Here is a 20,293-nt window from a genome sequence, read left to right as displayed (position 1 = left end):
TATAAAAAATTCTAGGAAATGAAAACTATGGTGATAAAAATTTGATCAGTGGTTGCCTGGGAACTGGGAGGGATTGGAAAAGGTAAAGAAGGAGATGACAACGGGGAATAAGGAAACTTTTGTGGGTGATGGATACATTCATTATCTTGACTGTGGTGGTGGTTTTGAGGGTATAAACATACGCCAAAACTTATCAATTGTACTCTTTAAATATGTAGTTTATTGTGTGTCAATTATATCTCAATAAAGCGTCTTAAAAGAATGAAGAGTCTTTTCTCAAAGAAGTATGTAAGTGTTTTGAAAGGCATCAAATGAGAGGAAGATAACGTTAGTACTGAGGGATTTCCAAAAGGAAAACTCTTCATAGCTAGATACTAGAACGATGATTTAAGCATAGCATCATTTGTAAGATAATTTATTGCAGAAAAAGTTCAAACACAATCTGAAGAGTATAATGAGGCCCTATGTTCACATTAAGGATCCTGGTGGCACAGCGGTTAAGCGCTCGGTTGCTAACCTAAAGGTCAGAGGTTCAAACCCACCAGGTGCTCTGCAGGAGAAAAGATGTGGCAATCTGCTTCTGTAAAGATTACAGGCTTGGAAACCCTGTGGGGCAGTTATTCTCTGTCCTAGAGGGTTGCTGAGTCAGAATCAACTCGACAGCAATGGGTTTGGTGTTTTGGTTTATGTCCATGTTACACAGCTTCAATAATTATCAACTAATGGCTAATCTTGTTTGATCTATTTCCCCACTCATTTCTCCCATTCCTGCATTATTTTGAGGCAAATCTCAGATATATCATTTCCTTCATAAATAGTATATGCTTCTAAAAGAACTTAAAGGCTATCTTTTAGGATATGAAAAACCAGTGTTGAAGCTACTATGAATAATTTCATGACAGTGGCAGAACAAAGGATTACTCACTCTACAAATGTTGTAAGTTTCATGGAGGGTGGGGTCCTACAGGAAGTGGCTAGTATGTGGAAAGTAAGTTCCTATGAAGCCAGATTCCCCAGAGTTCCTGCAGCATTGAGTCAGGGGCTTCAATTTAATTCTTTCTCCCTTTTCCCTGCTTCAGAACCTGATGCAGTAACAGGTCCAGCAACCAGATGCCTGTGTATCCTCAAGCAGGAAGTGTATTTCTCAAGCAGCAAAAATTGTGGGTGTATTCTCAGTACAATGTAGTGCCTGCCTGTTCTTATTTTTAACCTTTTTTGCCTTTTTTTATGTTTATTTTTATAATTAAAAGAAATATTATAAACAAAAGTTTGTGACACAGAAAGTAATTAGCCCCCAAACTCTTCTACCCCACCAATTTGAACATGGGGAACAATCTGATGTACTTAAAAAAATTTTAAACCATGTTCTGCAATTTGCTTTTATCAGTTAATAATACATCAGGTATTTTTCTAAGCTGATACATATAAATACACCTCAATCTTTAAATACAACAGTAGCATAGTAATAATAATGACAATTATGATAATAATTACTAATACTTATTGACCTATTATGTGCCGGACAGTATGCTAAGTTCTTCCGGTGGGTTATTTCATTTAATCCTAATAAAACTCCTAGTTTGTTAACTTCGTTTTACATACAAAGAAACCGAAGTTTAGAGAGGCCAGATAATTTGCCAAAGATCTACCGAGCTAAGTATTTCTGGAGCAGAGTTATTAGAATTCAGACGGGCTGCCCCAGAGCCCCTACTGTTAGCCATGACCTTGCCCTGCTGCCTCTTCCAGTGTCCCACTGCATGAGTAAACCATCATTAACTAACGTCCCATAATGAAGACTGAGGTTATCTCCAAATTCTGCTATAAATAATGCTTCCATAAGAATTCTTATCTGTATTTCTTGGCGCTCTTATGGCAATGTTTTTGTAGAATAAATTTCGAGAAGTGAGCATGCTAAGTCAAAAGGTGTATGTTTTTAGATTTAACTGCCAAACTGACTGAAAAGGCATGTGTATCTGTAGATTTAATTGTAAAGCTGTCTCCAAATAAATACTAATTTAACTCCCACCAGCAGCATATGAGAATAATTATTTCCCATACCTTCAATAGTAATGGGTATCAACCTTTGCTCACTGATAGTGAAAGATGAGACACTGTTTTAATTTCTACATCTGATTATTAGTGAGGCTGACTGTCTTTTCATATATTTGTTGCCATTTCAATTTCTCATCTGTGAACTACCTGTTTATATCCTTTGCTAAGGTTTTCAGTGAGCTGCTTGCGTTCCTTATTACTTTGTAAGAACTCTTTGTATATTAGGTTATAACTGTCATTATGCATTTCAAACTTTTGCTCCAGTTTGTTTTACTTTGCTAGTGGAAATCTTTTCCACACTTGAGTTTTTCGTTTTGTGCTGCTGAATAAGAACTTAGGTGATTTTACAAGGAAAAGAAAAACTTATTTTTACAAGATCCCAATTTTTTTCCTAATGTTTCTCAACATATACACATAGGTATATAGTTACTGTGTTCTATTTTTTCACTTAATGCTATTACATGCATATACTTCCATGTGATAATAGTCAACATGTATTCCATTATGTTGACATTTAGTCACAGTATATTCCATTATGTTGCTGTATTTATAGCCTACATATTATTTACTTATTTAAAATGAACATTTATTTATATGAAAATTTATCAACCCTGTAAGATTTTATGGATATTGTTTGGACTTCTACAATTAGAAATGTAAGGCTCCTAAGCCTGCACTGTACAAAGAACTAGAGTAGTGGTTTAACTGAAGAACTGGCAAGTTCTGTGGAAATCCTGAAAACATTTACTAATCATAGGCAATAAGTTTCCAATAGAACACAGAATTCTAGCCGGCATCTGCCCAAACTTTGTAAGTGTAACCACTACTCAACGGTCAAGGAAGGCTGCCATTTCCCTGAACAGCTGACACAGTTAGATAATATTTAACATTTACGGAGCTGTTGTGTTAGGCTTGAATACAGAGTTTCTTAACAAATTATTAAGATGCAAAAGATTTCTGACTTTACTCTCATGCAAAGGCAAACATGTTCTGGAGACCATTGAGATTTTAAGTTCTTTTCTCCTCCCTTCTCTTTGACATAACTGGGAAAACAAATTCACTCAGTACAATCAAATTGTCAAAGGCTGACTGGGCCCTTGGACCCAATTCAGTTTAAATTTCAATAACTACTTTCATTTATTTTTTTTCTCCTAAAGGTCCCAAGTACTTAAACGGCACTTTAAATAGTTTATACATTTACTTTCTGTTTATTTTAATTTTATAGGATTTCTTACTCTTAAAAAGTGAACCATCATCCTCTCCAGAAAACGAAGAAGTTAGTTCTGTCAGCTTATGATTTGGTAACAAAGTTCTTTGTACTTTATGGCTTTGTATTCAGAAAAGATATTGCAGATAGCCTTTATTCATAAAGACCAGACTCGTTTTAATGTAAATTTAGCAGCTGATGGTGACGTATTTACATAAATGTTCTCCAGTAATTGCTTTATAAAGAGAACCACTATAGGTCTGTCAATGAATTGCTACTTTAAGGTTTCTTTTTAGTTAACAAATGACTGATTATTTTCTATTCTAAATCAAAAGGCTGTTGACAATTTCTTTCCTTAAGGACTAGAAATTTGGGTCAGAATAAACCAACGCTTATAATAATACCAAAAGGAACAAACAAAAATCTGCTGCAGTCAATTGATTCCGGCTGAAAGAAACCCAAAAACCAAATCTCACTGCCATAGAGTTGATTCTGACTCATAGCGACCCTATAGGACACAGTAGAACTGCAACCCTATAGGGCAGAGTAAAACTGCCCCATAGAGTTTCCAAGGAATGCCAGGTGCATTCGAACTGCCAACTTTTCGGTTAGCAGCCATAGCACTTAACCACTACACCACCAGGGTTTCCTGCAATAAATCTAATAATTTTTTTCTCTAATGTCACTTTCCCTTTCTTTACTGAAATACAGTGGTGCTCAAAGTATGGCCCCTGGACCAGAAGCACTGGTATGACCCGGGAACTGATCAAAAATGCAAATTATCTGGCCCTACCCGAGACCTACAGAACTAGGACTGTGGAGGGTGGGGTCAGAGAATTTGTTTTAACAAAGGATTCCGACACATACCAAAGTTTAAAAACCACAGCTGAATGTGTTAACCTTTCTACCACCTATGATTGAGTGTGTGGATCTTAAATTATATTAGAGATTGCTAGTATGTTCTCCAAAGTTGTCACACATCAACAGTATTGTGATGGTTTCCATTGCTTTACATCCTGTGAGTTCTTAGTATTGTCTGACTTACTACATGACAATTTGATGGGTTTGAAGTGGTATGTTATTTTCATTGTACACCCACTCCTCACTTATTGACATGGTAAGGTTCCAAAGACCAGGTTGTTATGAGAAAATTGGTGTTACGCAAAAATGGGGGATGACCACATCAGATCACATTAATATAGTGAAACCTGCTAGAGCTGGAACTCAACTGGACCACCCTGTTTTCCCAGGTCTCATAAATCTTCCACCTTTAACAGGGTGCAGTCCTACCACTATTCTATCGCTCCCTATCAGTGAAAATGTTTGAGTTTTCCTTTTCTGACAGGTTTCCACCTTACCCAGGTTCCAACTTTCGCAGGTTTTACTGTACTATATAGTAATGCTATATACTATATATTGTTTATGTACATATTTACAGTAAGCATATAAATCTGTACAAGAATGATAACCCCCAAAATTCAGGATCGTAACTACTATCCAGAGAAAAGAGGAAGGGGAATGGACAAGAGGCTTCAATTTTATCTGCAAATTTTTTTGGTATATAACTTCCGTTTCCAAATTAAATTTTTGTTGTGTTTAGTTGTAGGATTAATATACAATAGAAACAGAAAAAGCTTACTGCAAAAACTTTGAAAATAAAAGGGTATACACGCAGCAAATAATTCAAGATGTTAAAGTTCTTAAAAGTTGGGTGTAGGTCCATGGGTGCTCATTATATTATTTGCCATACTTTTCTGTATATGCTTACTATATTGCATCATAAAAATTTAAGAAAATATCTGTATTTAAAAAAAAAAACTTTTCAGCTCTCTGACTACTTTCATCAAACTTTAAATCCCTTCACTGTGAATGAGATTATACATAAAAACCAAAACCTAACCCAGTGCCATTGAGTCGATTCCGACTTGTAGCGACCCTATAGGGCAGAGCAGAACTGCCCCATGGAGTTTCCAAGGAGCGCCTGGTGGATTCGAATTGCTGACCTTTTGGTTAGCAGCCGTAGCACATACGTAGCATCCCAAAAAAGTAAGAATTATTTTCTGGGCTACAGTAGCGTTGTATCTGCTAAGGATTGAGGAAATGGAACCAAGGATAACATTTTACCTTTGGAACAAACCAAAAAACCAAACCCAAGCCATTGTCGTTCATTCTAACTCATAGTGACCCTACAGACAGAGTAGAACTGCCCCATAGGGTTCCCAGGGAATAGCTGGTGGATTCGAACTACTGATACTTTGATTAGCAGCCAAGTACTTAACCACTGTACCACCAGGGCTCCATAAAAAACATGTTTTAAATGTTATCTTCTACTTGAACACTAACATCGGAACGTTTTAAAGTACATGAAGTTACGCATAAAGTTAACAAATTGAATTTAAGACTTGGCTGGTCAGACCCAAAATGATTTCAAGCTCATTATACTTCTGGTAAGGTGACCAACTCATCCATATTTGTTCAGGATTGTCCCAGCTGTAAACTGGCTGCCTTGCATTGCATAAACCCCTCAGGCCGGAATAAACAGGGACAGTTGGCCACCCTAACTTCTGAGCTGAAAGAGAACTTAGAGATGATCTAGTGAATCACCTAATTTTATAGATGAGGAAAATGAGGTACTAAGACATTAAGTGAATTAGCTAAACCTACACAAAGCTGCTTCAAGTGACAACTGGATTAAAGTTAATTTCTCCCTTTGAGGGTGCCTATTTTTAAGTTACTCATAATCGCAATCCCTAAAAGCAAATTCTTCAGTGCTTTCTGGGCAGTTCTCAATGTCTGCTCCTTCCCAAACTCAAAGGACTGTTCCATGATATGTGTTCAAGGCTAGGGATGCTCCTGGCCTTGAAGGAAGATACCGAGTATGAGAAGGGAATAGGAGATCTACTTCCTTATGCTGATTTTATCTGGAGAGTCTGTAAGGAGTTACTGAGTCTCTTTTGGGTTTTAAAAATATTTTTTTAATGACTTTTTCTTTTCCTTTTGAAACAGGTAAGGTAAATTAACTTGTTTGCATACTCCAGGGGAAGTATTAATACAGACAGGCACTTTAACAGACTAGCTATTCAAAGGAGGAAAATCTCCTCATTCATTTATGGTGAGTGCCCCCAACATATAAGGCCTTAAAACGACATGTTGGTGACAGTATCTAGCACAGAGTCTAGCACAATGAAGATACTCAAAGGTTAGTTTCCTTTTACTAGTGCAGAATGATCGAAACTTTGTGATTCCTCTAAGCTAGCCACTGACCTAAAGAAGAAGAAACAAGCCTGATAAGGATTTTTCATGCCTGCGGAGGCTTGTCTTAGTGTACTTTGTATTTAAAAAAGCCACTTTTGAAGAACTGAAATACAAGAGCTGCTTTCAATTAATCCAGAAAAAGCCATCTATGTCCAATTTAAATCAGCATCTACTCCCAGTTTTCTACGACCAGCCAGAACATACACAACGGGTTCTTTATAGCTAACTTAACAATGACATTATTTCTCTCTTTGGGGATTTTATATGTGTATCAGTGCAAAATGAATGCACAGACTTAGTATTTTTCTTATCCAGAATTTTTTCATACATCATCTCCTTTCAGCATTTTTCCCCCCTCATTTTATCGCACTTTTCTGAGGTAAGCGATAGCTAGAAGAATAGAAAGAACATAGGGGCATAAATTTGGAACTACAAAGCAAAGTTCCAGGTCTGTCATTTAATTTTCTATGTGATCTCGGACAAGTATTTGAACTGTAAAACAGGAGTAATACCCACTCCAGACTAACTGAAAAGTTTAAATGAGAACATATACAGAAGATCTTTATAAGTCGCAGAAGGCGTTTTTAAGGAGTTAAACAAAAGATAAATTTATTTGACATCATATTATTAATAGCAGCATCAAAACTAAACAGAGGAGTCAAACCTGATTTTCCAGACAGTGCTGCCCTAATTGATCTGGAAGGCACCACTGAGAACAACAGCACTAAAACTTGCTGAAACCAAACCATGAACACATGTAATTATCAACAAAAATCCTGTGTCAACTGTACCTCTTCTATAGCACCCTTTGTTTTAATTAAAATACCATGAAAGCCTCACAAAATCTGAGTGTGAAGGATGTAAAAACCTACATTAACAACATAAAGCTCATCACACTACATACAGTGCAGAGTGCTGTTCTTGGTGCTGGGCATACAGCAGTAATGTCCCTCGCCTCAAGCAGCTTACATGCTGTTATGGAATGAATCTGTCCGCTCTCTAAATCTGTGTTGGAATCCTAACCCCTATACCCCTGAATGTAATCCCATTTGGGAATAGGGTTTTCTTTGTTGTGTTCATGAGGACATATCAGAGTAGGGTGTGTTTTAAGCCAACCACTTTTGAGATATGAAACAAGCAGATCAGGCAGACAGAAGTAAGCAGACAGCGGGGAAGACGGATGTCTTCCCACATAAACATTGCCAAGGAACCGAGGAACAGTAGCTGAAAAGAGATAAGGACCTTCCTCTAGAGCAGACAGAGAAAAAAGCCTTCCCCTGGAGCCAGTGCCCTGAATTCAGACTTCTAGCCTCCTAAATTGTGAGAGAATAAATTTGTTTGTTTAAGCCACCCACCGGTGATACTTCTGTTATAGCAGCACTAGAGAACTAAGGCACACACAGTAGGGAAAGGCAGATAAACAAGTCAAAAATATACATGTGCTAGAAGTACTGACAAGTGCTACACACAAGTAAAGCACAGTAAGGGGACAGAGAGGGTACGGTGGTGGGGGAGGGAAGCTGAGCAGAGCTTCTATTTTGTATAGAGAAGGCCTCACTGATAAGGTCACTCATGAGCCCACATGTGAAGGAAGTGAAAAACGGAGTCATCTGGCAGAAGAGAAAGACAAAGAGTGCCCAGAGGCAGAACTGAGGAAGCAGTGATGGGCAAGGTGGTAAGAAATGAGATCAGAATGGTGGGGGTATGAGATAAAACTTCTTAGACCAGATTTTATTCTCACTGAGATGGGACCTTTAGGAGAATTTTGAACAGATGAGTGACATAACATGGTGTTTTTTTTCCTAAAACTTTTTAGCTGCAGAATCCTTTGTTCAAAACCCACTGAGTTGCCATCGAGTTGATTCTGACTCAGCGACACTATAGGACAGAGTAGAGCTGCCCCATAGGGTTTCCAAGGAGTGCCTGGTAGATTTGAACTGCCGACCTTTTGGTTAGCAGCCATAGCTCTTAATCACTATGTCACCAGTGTTTCCCGTTGTTCAAAGGGGCCCATCAAAACCAAAAAAAAAAAAAAAAAAACCAAACCCACAGCCGTTGAGTGAATTCCAACTCATAGTGACCCTACAGGACAGAGCAGAACTGTCCCATAGAGTTTCCAAGGAGCACCTGGTGGACTCAAACTGCCGATCTTTTGGTTAGCAGCTGTAGCACTTAACCACTACGCCACCAGGGTTTCCAAGTGACCCTCAGAAGATGTAAAACAAAAAAATGAGAAGTGCTCTGGTTAAGGACGGGGGCACCCAGGGACCTGCCTAAGTCTATTTCTGTTCCCACTCTCCTTCCCCTAAAGTAGCAGTTTAAAAATGAATACAAAGCTTCCAGAATTCAAACTTTCATACCCCTTACCAAAGAACTTCATAATCTGACCCTATCCTAACTTTTCAAAAAGCTATTCCCAAGGAACAGCTAAAAGAAAATCATGCTGCTGATGCATAATAGAGGAGCAAATAGGTGGCTGCAAAATCTATCTTTAACACCCCTTAACAACCAAGTCACCATGAGTGGGAATTGACCAGAGTTCATGGTGACTAACCACCAAGTACCAAGACGCAAGGTGGAACAGCCCCTCCCCCCGCCCCCACAGGTTACATCCTACCCTTTCACAGGTTGTGTTCCTGTTTGGGACTTCCGCTGATACTCATTTTAACTTGATTAAAAATGTCCAAGTAATACAGTGTGATCTGCCGCTGTTGACATATCTGCAGGGATGGCCTCCCTGTCAATTCATATTTTAAGAAAATCCTTCCTCCATTCATGTTAGTTTTTCTGTAATGACATCCACAGTTTGCTCTAATTCTACCTATCCTTCAACGTCTACTTTGCGAGGTTTTCCCCCCAACCCCTACATTTTGGCCCTTAATTGGAATCCTAAATCTCTGGAGTGCAAAGGGAACTTCCAGGTCATCTATTGCTCTAGTTTAAGTTTTCATTCCATGGAGTAACCCTCAGCAGATCTGGCTGGTGGTCTTCCAACCTATTGTGACTGCTTTTAGTGACAAGCACATACTAGTCCCTAAGGCAGCCCATGCTCTTTTAGATGTACTGTAATTGCGAGAAGTTCTTTTTACTGAACCAGGACCCGTTCCCTGGTAGCTTCCACCACTCTTCCTAGCCCTGTCCTCTGGTTCTAATACAGGAAGTCTGACCTCTCTGCATTGCTGCCTTCAAAGCTTCTATTTGGCTTTGTGTTTTCCTCTATTCTGGCTCCACCTCTAAAAATTCTACCAATTCTCTAGCCATCTCACAGGTTTCACCTGTGAAGTCTGGATTCAATCTATAATGGTTAGCTCACAGGGCAGTAGGCCCAGATTCAACCTGTGTGACTTATGAAGAGTCTCTGTGTCCCATGCTACAGATTACTGTATTTTTACGCAAATAACGCACACCTTCTATGTTTGTTTGCCAAACGTGCCCTCCCCCTGCAAGGCATTTTCATAAGCGCACTATGCTGATATTTTTTACAGCAACATGTAAAAAAAAAAATTGGCATAGCGGCACTTGTGAAAATACCCTGAAGCGGGAGGGAGCGGTTGGCAAACAAACACAAAAGGCATGCTTTATTTGTGTAAAAATATGGTACACCCCTTTCCAGATTCCCTCTGCTGAACTCTTTTAGGACTTCTACATGGTCTTGCATTCATTGTTGTGCACTCACTCTGTCAAGGAACATTTACTGAGCGCTGTCAGGAACTGAGCTAGGTACTGAAAAAATAAAAGTAAATAAAATATATGTATGTTATACTTGGATAAAAAGGAAAAAAAAAAAGATGATTATTCTGCCCTGAAAATAAGTAAGAACAAGACAGGTAAAATAACAATGTGGAACTACGAGGTGCTGTATGCTCAGGGAAAGTAGAAAAGGCTTCACGTGAGGAAATATCTGAGCCAAGAGGAACTGTATCAACAACCATGTGTTAAACAGCCTTGTATTTGTGGCACAAAAGGGTACGATGCTTTGCCCTCGGTTGAAGCTTAACAAATACGAAAGTTTGGTGAAGTAATGGAAGCCTGCTCAGCCCCTCAGCCTCTCTTGGAGATGAGGGGGGATGGTAACGGTACCCCAGTCTGCCCAGGGCAGTTTCAGAGGCTGACACTGTACCTGGCTACGTACAGTATTGCTCAGGTGGTTGTCCTCGGACATCTGTGCATTCTGGAAGTAGGACAAGGGTGCAGGTAACTCTGTCATTGGAGCAATCGTATAGAAATACTTTTTCACAGAACACAAAGCCTCTTGGGGTTCTGAAAAGGGAAAAAAAAAAATACAATCCTTTGTGTATTATGATTATACTTCATTTTTAAATGCTCTCATAAATTATGTTCAGCAAAAACAACCCTTTCCTGTGTTCTCCTTCAAGCCAAGTTTTCTAAGGACCTCCTGGCCTGCTGTCATTTGCAGGTTTCTCAGATTATGTCTGAAATAGGATTTTACCAGGTCATCCGGAGTTGGTCAAATTCTAGTAAATCTAGTCACACCAATCAAATCCTTAGAAGATCAATTTGTAAACCAGAAATGTATTAATTTACCATGACCTCAGACTGACAAATTTACTGTCAGCTGAAGGTAACTCTTTTGCAGTGAAAAGGTGTACTTGGAAAGCTATTAGTTTCCATCACAAAGATACTGACAGCAGATTCAGAGCAAAGGGAGCTGAATGATCTTAAGGAATGTCCTCATCATCATTTCTTTTTCTATACTGACCAATCAAACCTAATTTTTATATCTCCATAAAATTATTTGTGTAGTACTTTTAATTTTGCAAAATTCATTCTATTATCTCATTTTACCCTTACCACAATGTCCCAAGGCAGGGAGAACAGGTAATTAATCTATTGCACAAAAGCAGAAGGGGCTCAGAGAATTTTGGTGACTTGCTTAAGATCATTCGACTAGCTAGGCAGAGCCATGGCAAGAATGGCTGAACCCAACCTCGGGCTTCTCCTTTGCATTTTGCCACATCCTCATTTACACACATCACTGTCTCCCAGAGTTCATGCTGGGGGGAGAGGGCATTGCAATTTGTCTGTCTACCTTAATTTCCACCAGCCAATTCTTCAAAATTTCAACTTTCCTTTTCATAGTCTTCAAAAACATGGTTGAAAAACATCTGTTTGCATACCTAAAGGGGTATTCTCATTAATAAGCAGTACCTAAAACATTACTGTATACATAAATATTTATATAAAAAACATTTTGTCAGTGTTCTGTTTCATTTCTCCCTTTTAACTTCGGGATCCTTTTCCCTCTAAATAATCTTTGTTTTTTTTAATTCTGATTTTTTTTTAATAAAAAATGTATAGGCAATATTTTCCTCTAGTAAAGCTATCAAGTTCAAATTAACCCTTAATTATCTATATTTGGGATCACTCATATTACAACAAATATTTAAGCTGGGTAGGCTTTCCCTTCTATCTTACATGTCTACGTCTCTCCTCCCCTGCCCTTCAGCCCACAGTCAGATGGCATGGGTTCAGGAAAATACAAAATAATATTAACTAAAAACCCGATTAACTAAACAATACAAAATTAACTTTGTTCAAAAAAAAATACAGTGAATTAAAATACAAATAGAGACAATGGTTACCCTGGTACTGTAGCAGTTAAGAGCTCAGCTGCTAACCAAAAGGTCGACAGTTTGAATCTATCAGCTGTTCTGTGGAAACCCTATGGAGCAGTTCTACTCTGTCCTATAGGGTCACTTCAAGTGGGAGTTAACTCGACAGCAATGGGTTTAGATGAGGGTTATTCACTAGAAGAGTGTACAGGGGAGCTTCTGGGATACTGATAATGCTCTGTTCCTTGACGGGTCCTAGGTACCAGCCATTTCAGTTTATGAAAATTCACTGAGCTGTGCACACTTAAGATCTGTGCACATTTCTGTATCTTTAATTAAAAATTCAAGTAGATTTTTGTGGGAGTAAACTTCTATTTAGCATTATTCATACCACTGATCCTGTCTTTTAAAATGGCTAAAATTAAGACTTAGCAATATACATATTAGCTTGCCCAAAAGAGGCGGATTCCAATAGAACAATGATATTTTCTAAGTACAGTAAAAATTCAAATTCAATGTTCTGACCTAAGCTTCTAGATTAAAAAAAAAAATTGACTATACAGATGAATTTTAACAACAGTGCAGCAAAAATGATCAGATAATTCAGAAATGCTACAAGACATCAAATAGAAAACATTTCAGTTGGAACTGGTTATCTCCTCCAACTGCTCTGAAAACCATACCGTATCATTTAAAGTACAGCTCTATTACTTTTTATGGAAAAACTCTTAGGAGTCACTCATTAACATTCTCATATGATCCCTCAGAAACAAAATAAGTAAACAAGATAGTATTAGCTGAATTAATCAAGACAGAAGACAAAAAGGGACAACAGCAGGCATAAATAAATAATAAAATAAAGGGTATTACATTTACAGGTAAAATATGAGAAGAAAAATGATTATTCATTCACTAAATGAGAGTTGGCTATCTACTTACATGTAAAACTCAAAGACACTGAGGGGATTTTAAATATCTATTTATATATGTATGTTTGTTTTGGGGTATGTGTGTATTATGTTCACTTTACCCATTTTACAGATGAAAACGATGTGGCACTGAGAAGTTAACTAACTTGCCCAAGGTCACACATCAGTAAGCAAAGAAGCCCCAACTTGCACCTTACACTATGCTGCCTCCCGTGTAAAGCTCCACCTCTGCCCTCTTGGAGCTTACAGCAATGAGCATTAAGGTATATGCAGCCAATTTTTATTACCACCCAAACCATTGCTTAGAGGCAAATGAGGTCTTAAATACCTGCTCTAAATATAAAATAAAAACTCAAGTGCCAACGCATTTTTCCCAGTATACAGTCCTACTGTTATTTTTTTAAAAGGATAAGCTGTAACGAGACTGGTCATTTTAATTTAAGTAGTTTCCATTTTTAGCCTTATGCGCTTATAGAATTTGTGAAGCTATTCCAAGAAATCATATAAACTGATCATCACACTGGGGTTTTCTCAGACAAATCTTCTAAGACTCACCAGTAACAGAGTGGTCAAATTTGGTATATCCCAATATATTTTCAAAGTACTTTTCAAATCCATTACAAATAGTCCCCGATTTACAACGGGGCTCCTGTTCCAAAAACTATGTTGTAAGTTGGTTCTGATGTAAGTCGAATACCTCATTTTTTTAGTTTTCATTATTATTGCCTTTTATTGTCAACATCTTTATAAATCATAACATTGAACATCTGCAAGTGAACATCTGAGAACAATAATACCAGCAAATTACATACTGACACATTGTATGTAGAATACATTACCAAGGATAAGATGTACAAAAAACTAAATAAATAAAACAGACTGTCCTAGGTGTGCTTCGGTTCATCCTAACTCAAATATGTCATAAGTCAGGGACTACCTGTATTCCATTTGAGTCTCAAAAACAATTCCACAAGGAAGAGTATCTGTATTTACATGCGATGAACTAAGGTTCAGGAAAGGTGAAGGAATTTGCCTGTGCAAGATACATGGCAAGTGAGAAACAATGTCAGTTCCAGAACCCAGGCCTGATGTCCAGTCCAACTCTTTTCCAGTTCACCCAAAGAAATCTCATGATTCCTGTGGTGCTCTGAAGATCACAATGCTACAGGACCCTGCTCCTGGACCAGCTGCTCTTTACACGGAAGGAAGCTGAGGCAGGCAACAGGGCTAGGTCTGCAGTCAGGCTTGGTGAACAAACAAACATTGTTGGTACAAAGAAAGGGGTAGGCAAAGCCAGATTTGATCTTGGTCCAGTAACAGCTGAAAACAATGAATGACTGCATTGAGAAGGTCAATGAGCCCACTGTTCAGACAGCTGTGGCAAAAGACACTACTGCAATGGACTTTATAACATTCTTAGCAGAACGCTGAGAACAAGACAAGACAGAGCTGGGAAGTGAGGATCTTCCATGTGACCTGAGTTGCACAGGGAGAGGGGAGCAGGGATGAAAGCAGATTTCAGTGTTTTTTCTCTCTGACCACCTGCTGAAGACTGCCTGAGACTGACACTGCACACTTGAATTCTCTGCCATTCATTAATCCTTTGCTTTAAGACACTTGCTCAATCAGATAAAAACCAAACCCAAGGCTGTTGCGTAGATTCTGACTCATAGCGACCCCACAGGACAGAGCAGAACTGCCCCATAGGGTTCCCAACGTTGTAATCTTTCCAGAAGCCGACTGCCATATTTTTCTCCCGCTGAGTGGCTAGTGGATTTCAATCGCCAACCTTTTGGTTAGCAGCCAAGCGGTTAACCACTGCACCACCGGGCTCCTCAATCCGATAAAAGGAAAAAGAAATCCTTCTCTGAGGGGAATTATAATTTCTTTCTACTATAATATATACAAACAGAATAAAAAAGCCCCAGGAGAACTACAGATAAACTCAAAGCTTAGATGTGCTGAACAGGAAATTCTGTCTAACCAGACTGTCTAACCAGAAAATGTCTACCTATCAGCACTGTCAAAAAGTATCACAGCAGGAAAGTTTAGAATCTCAAAATAAGTTTATTAAAAATCCCATTCCAGGAAGCACTATTAGAAAAGTACATTTTTGTCTCTCACTACATCGCAAGATAACAATTAACCCCCAAATTGCTATACAGTATAGTTACTTGATACCATTTTCTTTCTTCTCTGTCAGAGATAAATGCAAACAAAACTTGTACTCTAAAAAACAGGAAATCCTGGTGGCATAGTGGTTAAGTGTTGGACTGCTAACCAAAACGTCGGGAGTTCGAATCCACCAGGCACTTCTTGGAAACCCTATGGGGCAGTTCTGCCCTGCCTTATAGGGTCCCTGTGAGTCAGAATCGACTCGATGGCAGCAGGTTTGGTTTGGTTTGGTTTGGTTTTCCTACAAAAAAAAATATCTTCATGAGACTTTTCATCATGATCTTCTCCAGCCCAAAGAGCCTGTGGCTTACTTTAATGTCTCTGGTCACTTGACTAGTTTCTCTTTCACTTAGAAAACTGCTAAAGGAGAATTTTTTTTTTTTTTTTTTGCTGCATCTGCATTTTAATGCTAAGAAGTTTTCAAGAGCTTACAGTGTGTTATTTTTCCACAAAAGTATTTAATCAGCCTTGGTGTTACTTTCACACCTTCTCCCTTGATAGGACGCGCAAGTTCTGATTATACGGATGGACTGGTAGAGCCTCTATTTGAGTTTTTAAAAGCTCACATCCAACAGTAAATGTAATCAAACTCTAAACATCCTGAAAAGACTCCTCTGATTTTTAACAGGCTAGGAGCAAATACTTTCCCCAGCTCTACAAAAGGCTCTGTGATTCACAAAGTGGAAGACGCCAAAAAGAGCAATGATAGTGATACATTCTATTTGGTGATTTTTTCCCTCTCCTTCCCACGCCACCTCTCGGAACCATCTGTGCTAGGTTAGGTTAGATTATTATTATTCAGCAAATATTCACTCCCTCCCCCAGTATTCCTAAAGGAAGAATATACTTCTCTCCAATGATGCTGGGCTAGGCTCTGTCACTTGCTTTGGCCTTACGGTGGGCAGTCTGCTACCCCTTGCCTTTGAGCGTGATCACACTACCTGCTCTGGTCAATGGTATCTTAGCAGACATGGCACCAGCAGAGACTTGAACTATGCTTGTGCAGTTGGCCTTGCCTTCTTGCACTTTTGTTGCCCTATAAACTTACCATGCGTAGCCACTGCCTCTCAACCTGGGCCCCAGAATGAGACATGCAAAGCAGAGTTGCCCCAGCTGATCTGAAGACATGCACCTTAAAGAAGTGCCCTGAATGAGAATAAATGCTTTAAGCCACTGAGTTTCAGGAAGTCTGTTACATAGTGTTACTGTGGCAACTTGTTTTTAAATAACAAGGGCTATGTGGGCTCAGAAGATGCAATGAAGGTGAAAATCAAGGATTTACAAGTCCTGAATCCCTTTTCTGAAAACTTCAGGACTAAACACATTTCGGAATTTAGATTTCTTTTAATTTTATAAAGGTAAAATGATGCAAATACCGTATTTTACAGAATGCCCTCACAAGGTCTTGGCATAAAACCAAATCAAACACATGAGTAAGTCTAGAGTGAAACATATGAGTAGTCTGAAATTACATAAAATAAAGATTGTAAATAGGCTCAGGTCAGATTTTGCTGTCAAATGAGTTATGAAAAACCTTTTGGTTTTCCAGTTCTGGATTTCAGAAGCATGGATATGGGATTATGGTCCTGTATTAGCAACAATATTTGTGTAGTTACAAAGAACATCCCCCCCTCCCCCCCAAAAAAATTTTGTTTCACTAACTCCATGAGGATGGCATGGTTACCCCAAGTCACTGTCTTCAGAAATGGGTAAAATATAACCAATTTTTAATGAAAAAAAAAGACAACTTGGCAGCACAGTGGTTAAGAGCTCAGCTGTGAACCAAAGGGTCAGCAGTTCGAATCCATCAGGCACTACCTGGAAACCCTAGGGGACAGCTGTACTCTGTCCTATAGGGTCGCTATAAGTAGGAATCAACAACAACGGTTTTGGTTTTGGTATATCTAATGTATTTGTAAATTACCGGCCTACTCAGCAGTGCTTGCATTCTTTCTTTTGCCTTGGATTAACTTAAACAAGGAACTGTACAAGGCATTGTGAAAATCAAACATTTATACCTTTTAATTAACAAACACTTAATGGGCTTCTTCTACATTCTAGACACTGTGGTAAGTGCTGGAGATACTAGTGAGTCCGACTTTGCTTCTATTTTCTTAAGGAGCTCTTACTATCTACAGGGGAAGACAGGCAAGTAAATTCTTATATTGATTACATGTTGAAATGAAAATATTTTGGATATACTGGGTTAAATACAAATATTCAAATTAATTTCACCTGCTTCATTTTCCCTTTTTAAGAATGTGTTTATTAAGAGAATTAAAAATTATATTTGTGCTCACATTATATTTCTATTGGACAGTACTGGTCTAAATCTTCAGTGCTTTCTGCAACAGCAGGCCTACTACTCAAAATCCCTAACCACCTTTTCCTTCCTGAAGCTTCACTCCCTCCCTCAGCTTCTGGGGCACTGCACTCACTATCTGGGTTCTCCTCGTGCCACACTCAATCTCCCCAACTGTCTCCTCACCCTTCTCTTCCACCTCCCCATTATGAGTGTTCCTAAGGGTCTGTCCTTGGCCTCCTTGTCCCCTTCCTTCTGTTAGACATCTCCTCCACTGCTCTAAGATCAACTGACAACTGGTGACTCTCATGTTTACAGCTCTAGTTCTGTCCATGGGACACTTTCACCACCTGCTGGCACCTCAAAAGCGATACTTACCTGGCAAATGTTTTGGTGTGCATATTTTCACAATTAAAAAAAAAGTAATACTTACAAATGACTTCCTCATCTTCCTCTCTAGACTAGTTCTTTCCTCTTACTTTCCTTATTTCTGGGATGGTCTCTCCCATTTGCCAAATTCAAAACCTCCTAGTCAATTTTCATTTTATTTCTTGCTCCTAGATCTGGTGCCATGTCCTGTTCACCTTTCTCCTTTCCTAAGCTTGCCACCACCCAAGATTGACCTTTCATTAGGTTACCTGAACTATGCAAAAGTTACCTCAATTTTCTTACCCATCCTACCTCCCACTACGAGATCAATGTGCCTAAGGTAGAGCTATGACTGCAACAGTGCCACACCAAAAACACCTTCCAAATCTGCGTGCCATCTGCCGGGGTCTTTCACAATACATCCAAAAGAAGTCTCTCCCTACAGTTTGATATAACAAGTGGAAGCGCAGAAGCGGCAGGAACTTAGATCTGAGAGGAAAAGGACCACATAAGCCGTGGTCACAGACAAGTGTTACATCTTTCATGCTAGGATGATACCCAGAGTCTAACTCCAATCCTCCAGTTCTCCCAAGAAAGGGAAAGATGGAAAACAATGCAGCCGTTTTGAAATACTAGTGGCATGGCCATTAACTTAAAATTCAGCAATTAGTCATACCCATTCAGGGGAAAAGAATACCCAGAACGTCGGGAGCGATCTATCCAAGGGCCAAGGGTAGAAGAATAGGAACCCAGATAACTGATGACAGTGTCCGTGCACCCAACACGCCCCTTTTTCACTGTTAATGGCTTGTTGTTAAAAGAGGGGCTTAAGCTGGTGGAACCCTGCAGCTAAGCTAAGGAGAACTGAACTAGGCCTTTTGCAGGTGACTGAAATTAGCCAAAAGCAACAGATTCCAATCTGTTTATGCCCCTTCATAACAGCTCTTTTATGTTCAGATTGGGTCACTGGGCACTTAGCTACGATACAGAGGGCCCCAGAGAGTTCCTGTCTGTGATACGTCCTCTGATTATAATGCCCTCCCTTCGACTCCAAAAGTGAAAACCTTACCATTGTGAAAGAGAACTCAAATAACAAGATTCCCTGAGCCACAGCTGATCTCTACTTGCCTCAACACTTACAATCTTACAACGTGCTCTGCCATATAGTTATTTGTATACTATTCATATCTCCCATACTAAACCTTGAAGAGTAGTCATCCTTGTCCAAAACAGGTAACCAATCCTTTTAAAATTGTTTGAAATTACCTTCCTACAAGAGAAGCAGACAATCTGAAATTAATCTGAGAAGGAAGAAAAAATAAGTATTGAAGACACATGCAAAGCACTGGACATACACGTCTCAGGACAGTCCGGACCAAGGCAAAAGCATCACGCCCTGATTTCCGTCTCCAACGAGGGCAATAAGGAACTTAGCCCTGAGTGCCACTCGCCTCCCCTGAACAAGGACACACTCAGGGCGCGAGGCGCGTAGTTTCACCAGTTGCTCAACCAGATCCAGCGCCTTCCGCTTTTCTGCGCCTCCACTTCCATCAAGCGGGTCAATGCCGGCCCGAGGCACCTGTGCCGAGGCGACTTCGGGAACCTAGCATTTCCGGACCAAGGCTTCAAAAGGGAACGGCTCTTCAACCTCACCACATGCCGCGCCCGGAGCCCGAGAAATGGGCCGCCCTCGTCGTCCCCCACAAGGGGAGCTCCTCAGTCCGCCCGGCCGCGCCCCGCCCCTCATCCTCGGGGACACCGGCTCCGCGGCCCGGGCGGCGACAGGAGGCTGGGCCCTGCCCGCGACTGCCCGGACCAGGGGCGCCTCCTCTCTCCCCCGACTCCCCATCACGCACCTACTTTCTCCCCGCCGGGGGCAGCCCAGGTTCCTTCCCGAGCAGCCGCTGTTTTGTTTCCGATGTGAAATCACGACCCTCTGAGCTGCCCGTCCCAAGCCCCGCCCCAAAGGCCTCGCCGGTGTCGTCACTTCCGGCTCGGGCGACGTTGACCGCGGGCGCTCCGGGAGATGGGCGGGGCCTCCGGGAGAGGGGCGGGGCCTGGAGACGGCAGGGCCCGGAGGAGGTGAGACAGTCTCTCCCGCAGCGCGCGGGGGTTGCGGGCGAGAGTCCTGGGTTTCCAGCAGACCTCCGCCGCCTGGTGGAACACGCCCAGACTGCTGGCATGGCTCTGAGGTTGCCAGGAATCCGAGACAGCGCTTGAGCTCAGGGCGAAAGCCCCTACAAGAGCTGGGCCAGGCGTGTGCGTCTCCTGGCCCACAAACGGTGGCATCTTAAATTTAACGCTTCTTTCATTTCTCCGTAGTACAGTGTTTCCCAAAATGCGAACCAGGAGCATCGCAATCAAGAGTTTGCTAGTTAAATTATACTTGTGCACCGCCTCACTCCAGACCAACTGAATCAAAACTCCTGGG

The 20,293-nt window shown here is 40.3% G+C and overlaps 1 protein-coding gene across 5 annotated transcripts in view; it reads right to left on the bottom strand.

The window, feature by feature from the left end:
• PSEN1 (presenilin 1) overlaps positions 1-19,829 on the bottom strand; it is a 72,350-nt gene extending 52,521 nt beyond the window's left edge. Inside the window, exons 1-2 of one of the 5 annotated variants that reach the window (XM_049897864.1) lie at positions 19,719-19,829; positions 10,635-10,774 (exon numbers count right to left, since the gene is read on the bottom strand). In XM_049897864.1, the coding sequence (XP_049753821.1) occupies positions 10,635-10,721 (87 nt within the window). In that variant the 5' untranslated portion in view covers positions 10,722-10,774; positions 19,719-19,829. The other 4 variants (XM_049897868.1, XM_049897865.1, XM_049897867.1 and 1 more) reach the window with 4 other exon arrangements.
• Positions 19,830-20,293: the final 464 nt, after the last annotated feature.

The sequence above is a fragment of the Elephas maximus genome, chromosome 10, assembly GCF_024166365.1.
Source record: "Elephas maximus indicus isolate mEleMax1 chromosome 10, mEleMax1 primary haplotype, whole genome shotgun sequence".
Taxonomy (NCBI): domain Eukaryota; kingdom Metazoa; phylum Chordata; class Mammalia; order Proboscidea; family Elephantidae; genus Elephas; species Elephas maximus.
This window is presented reverse-complemented; position numbering and strand designations above follow the sequence as displayed.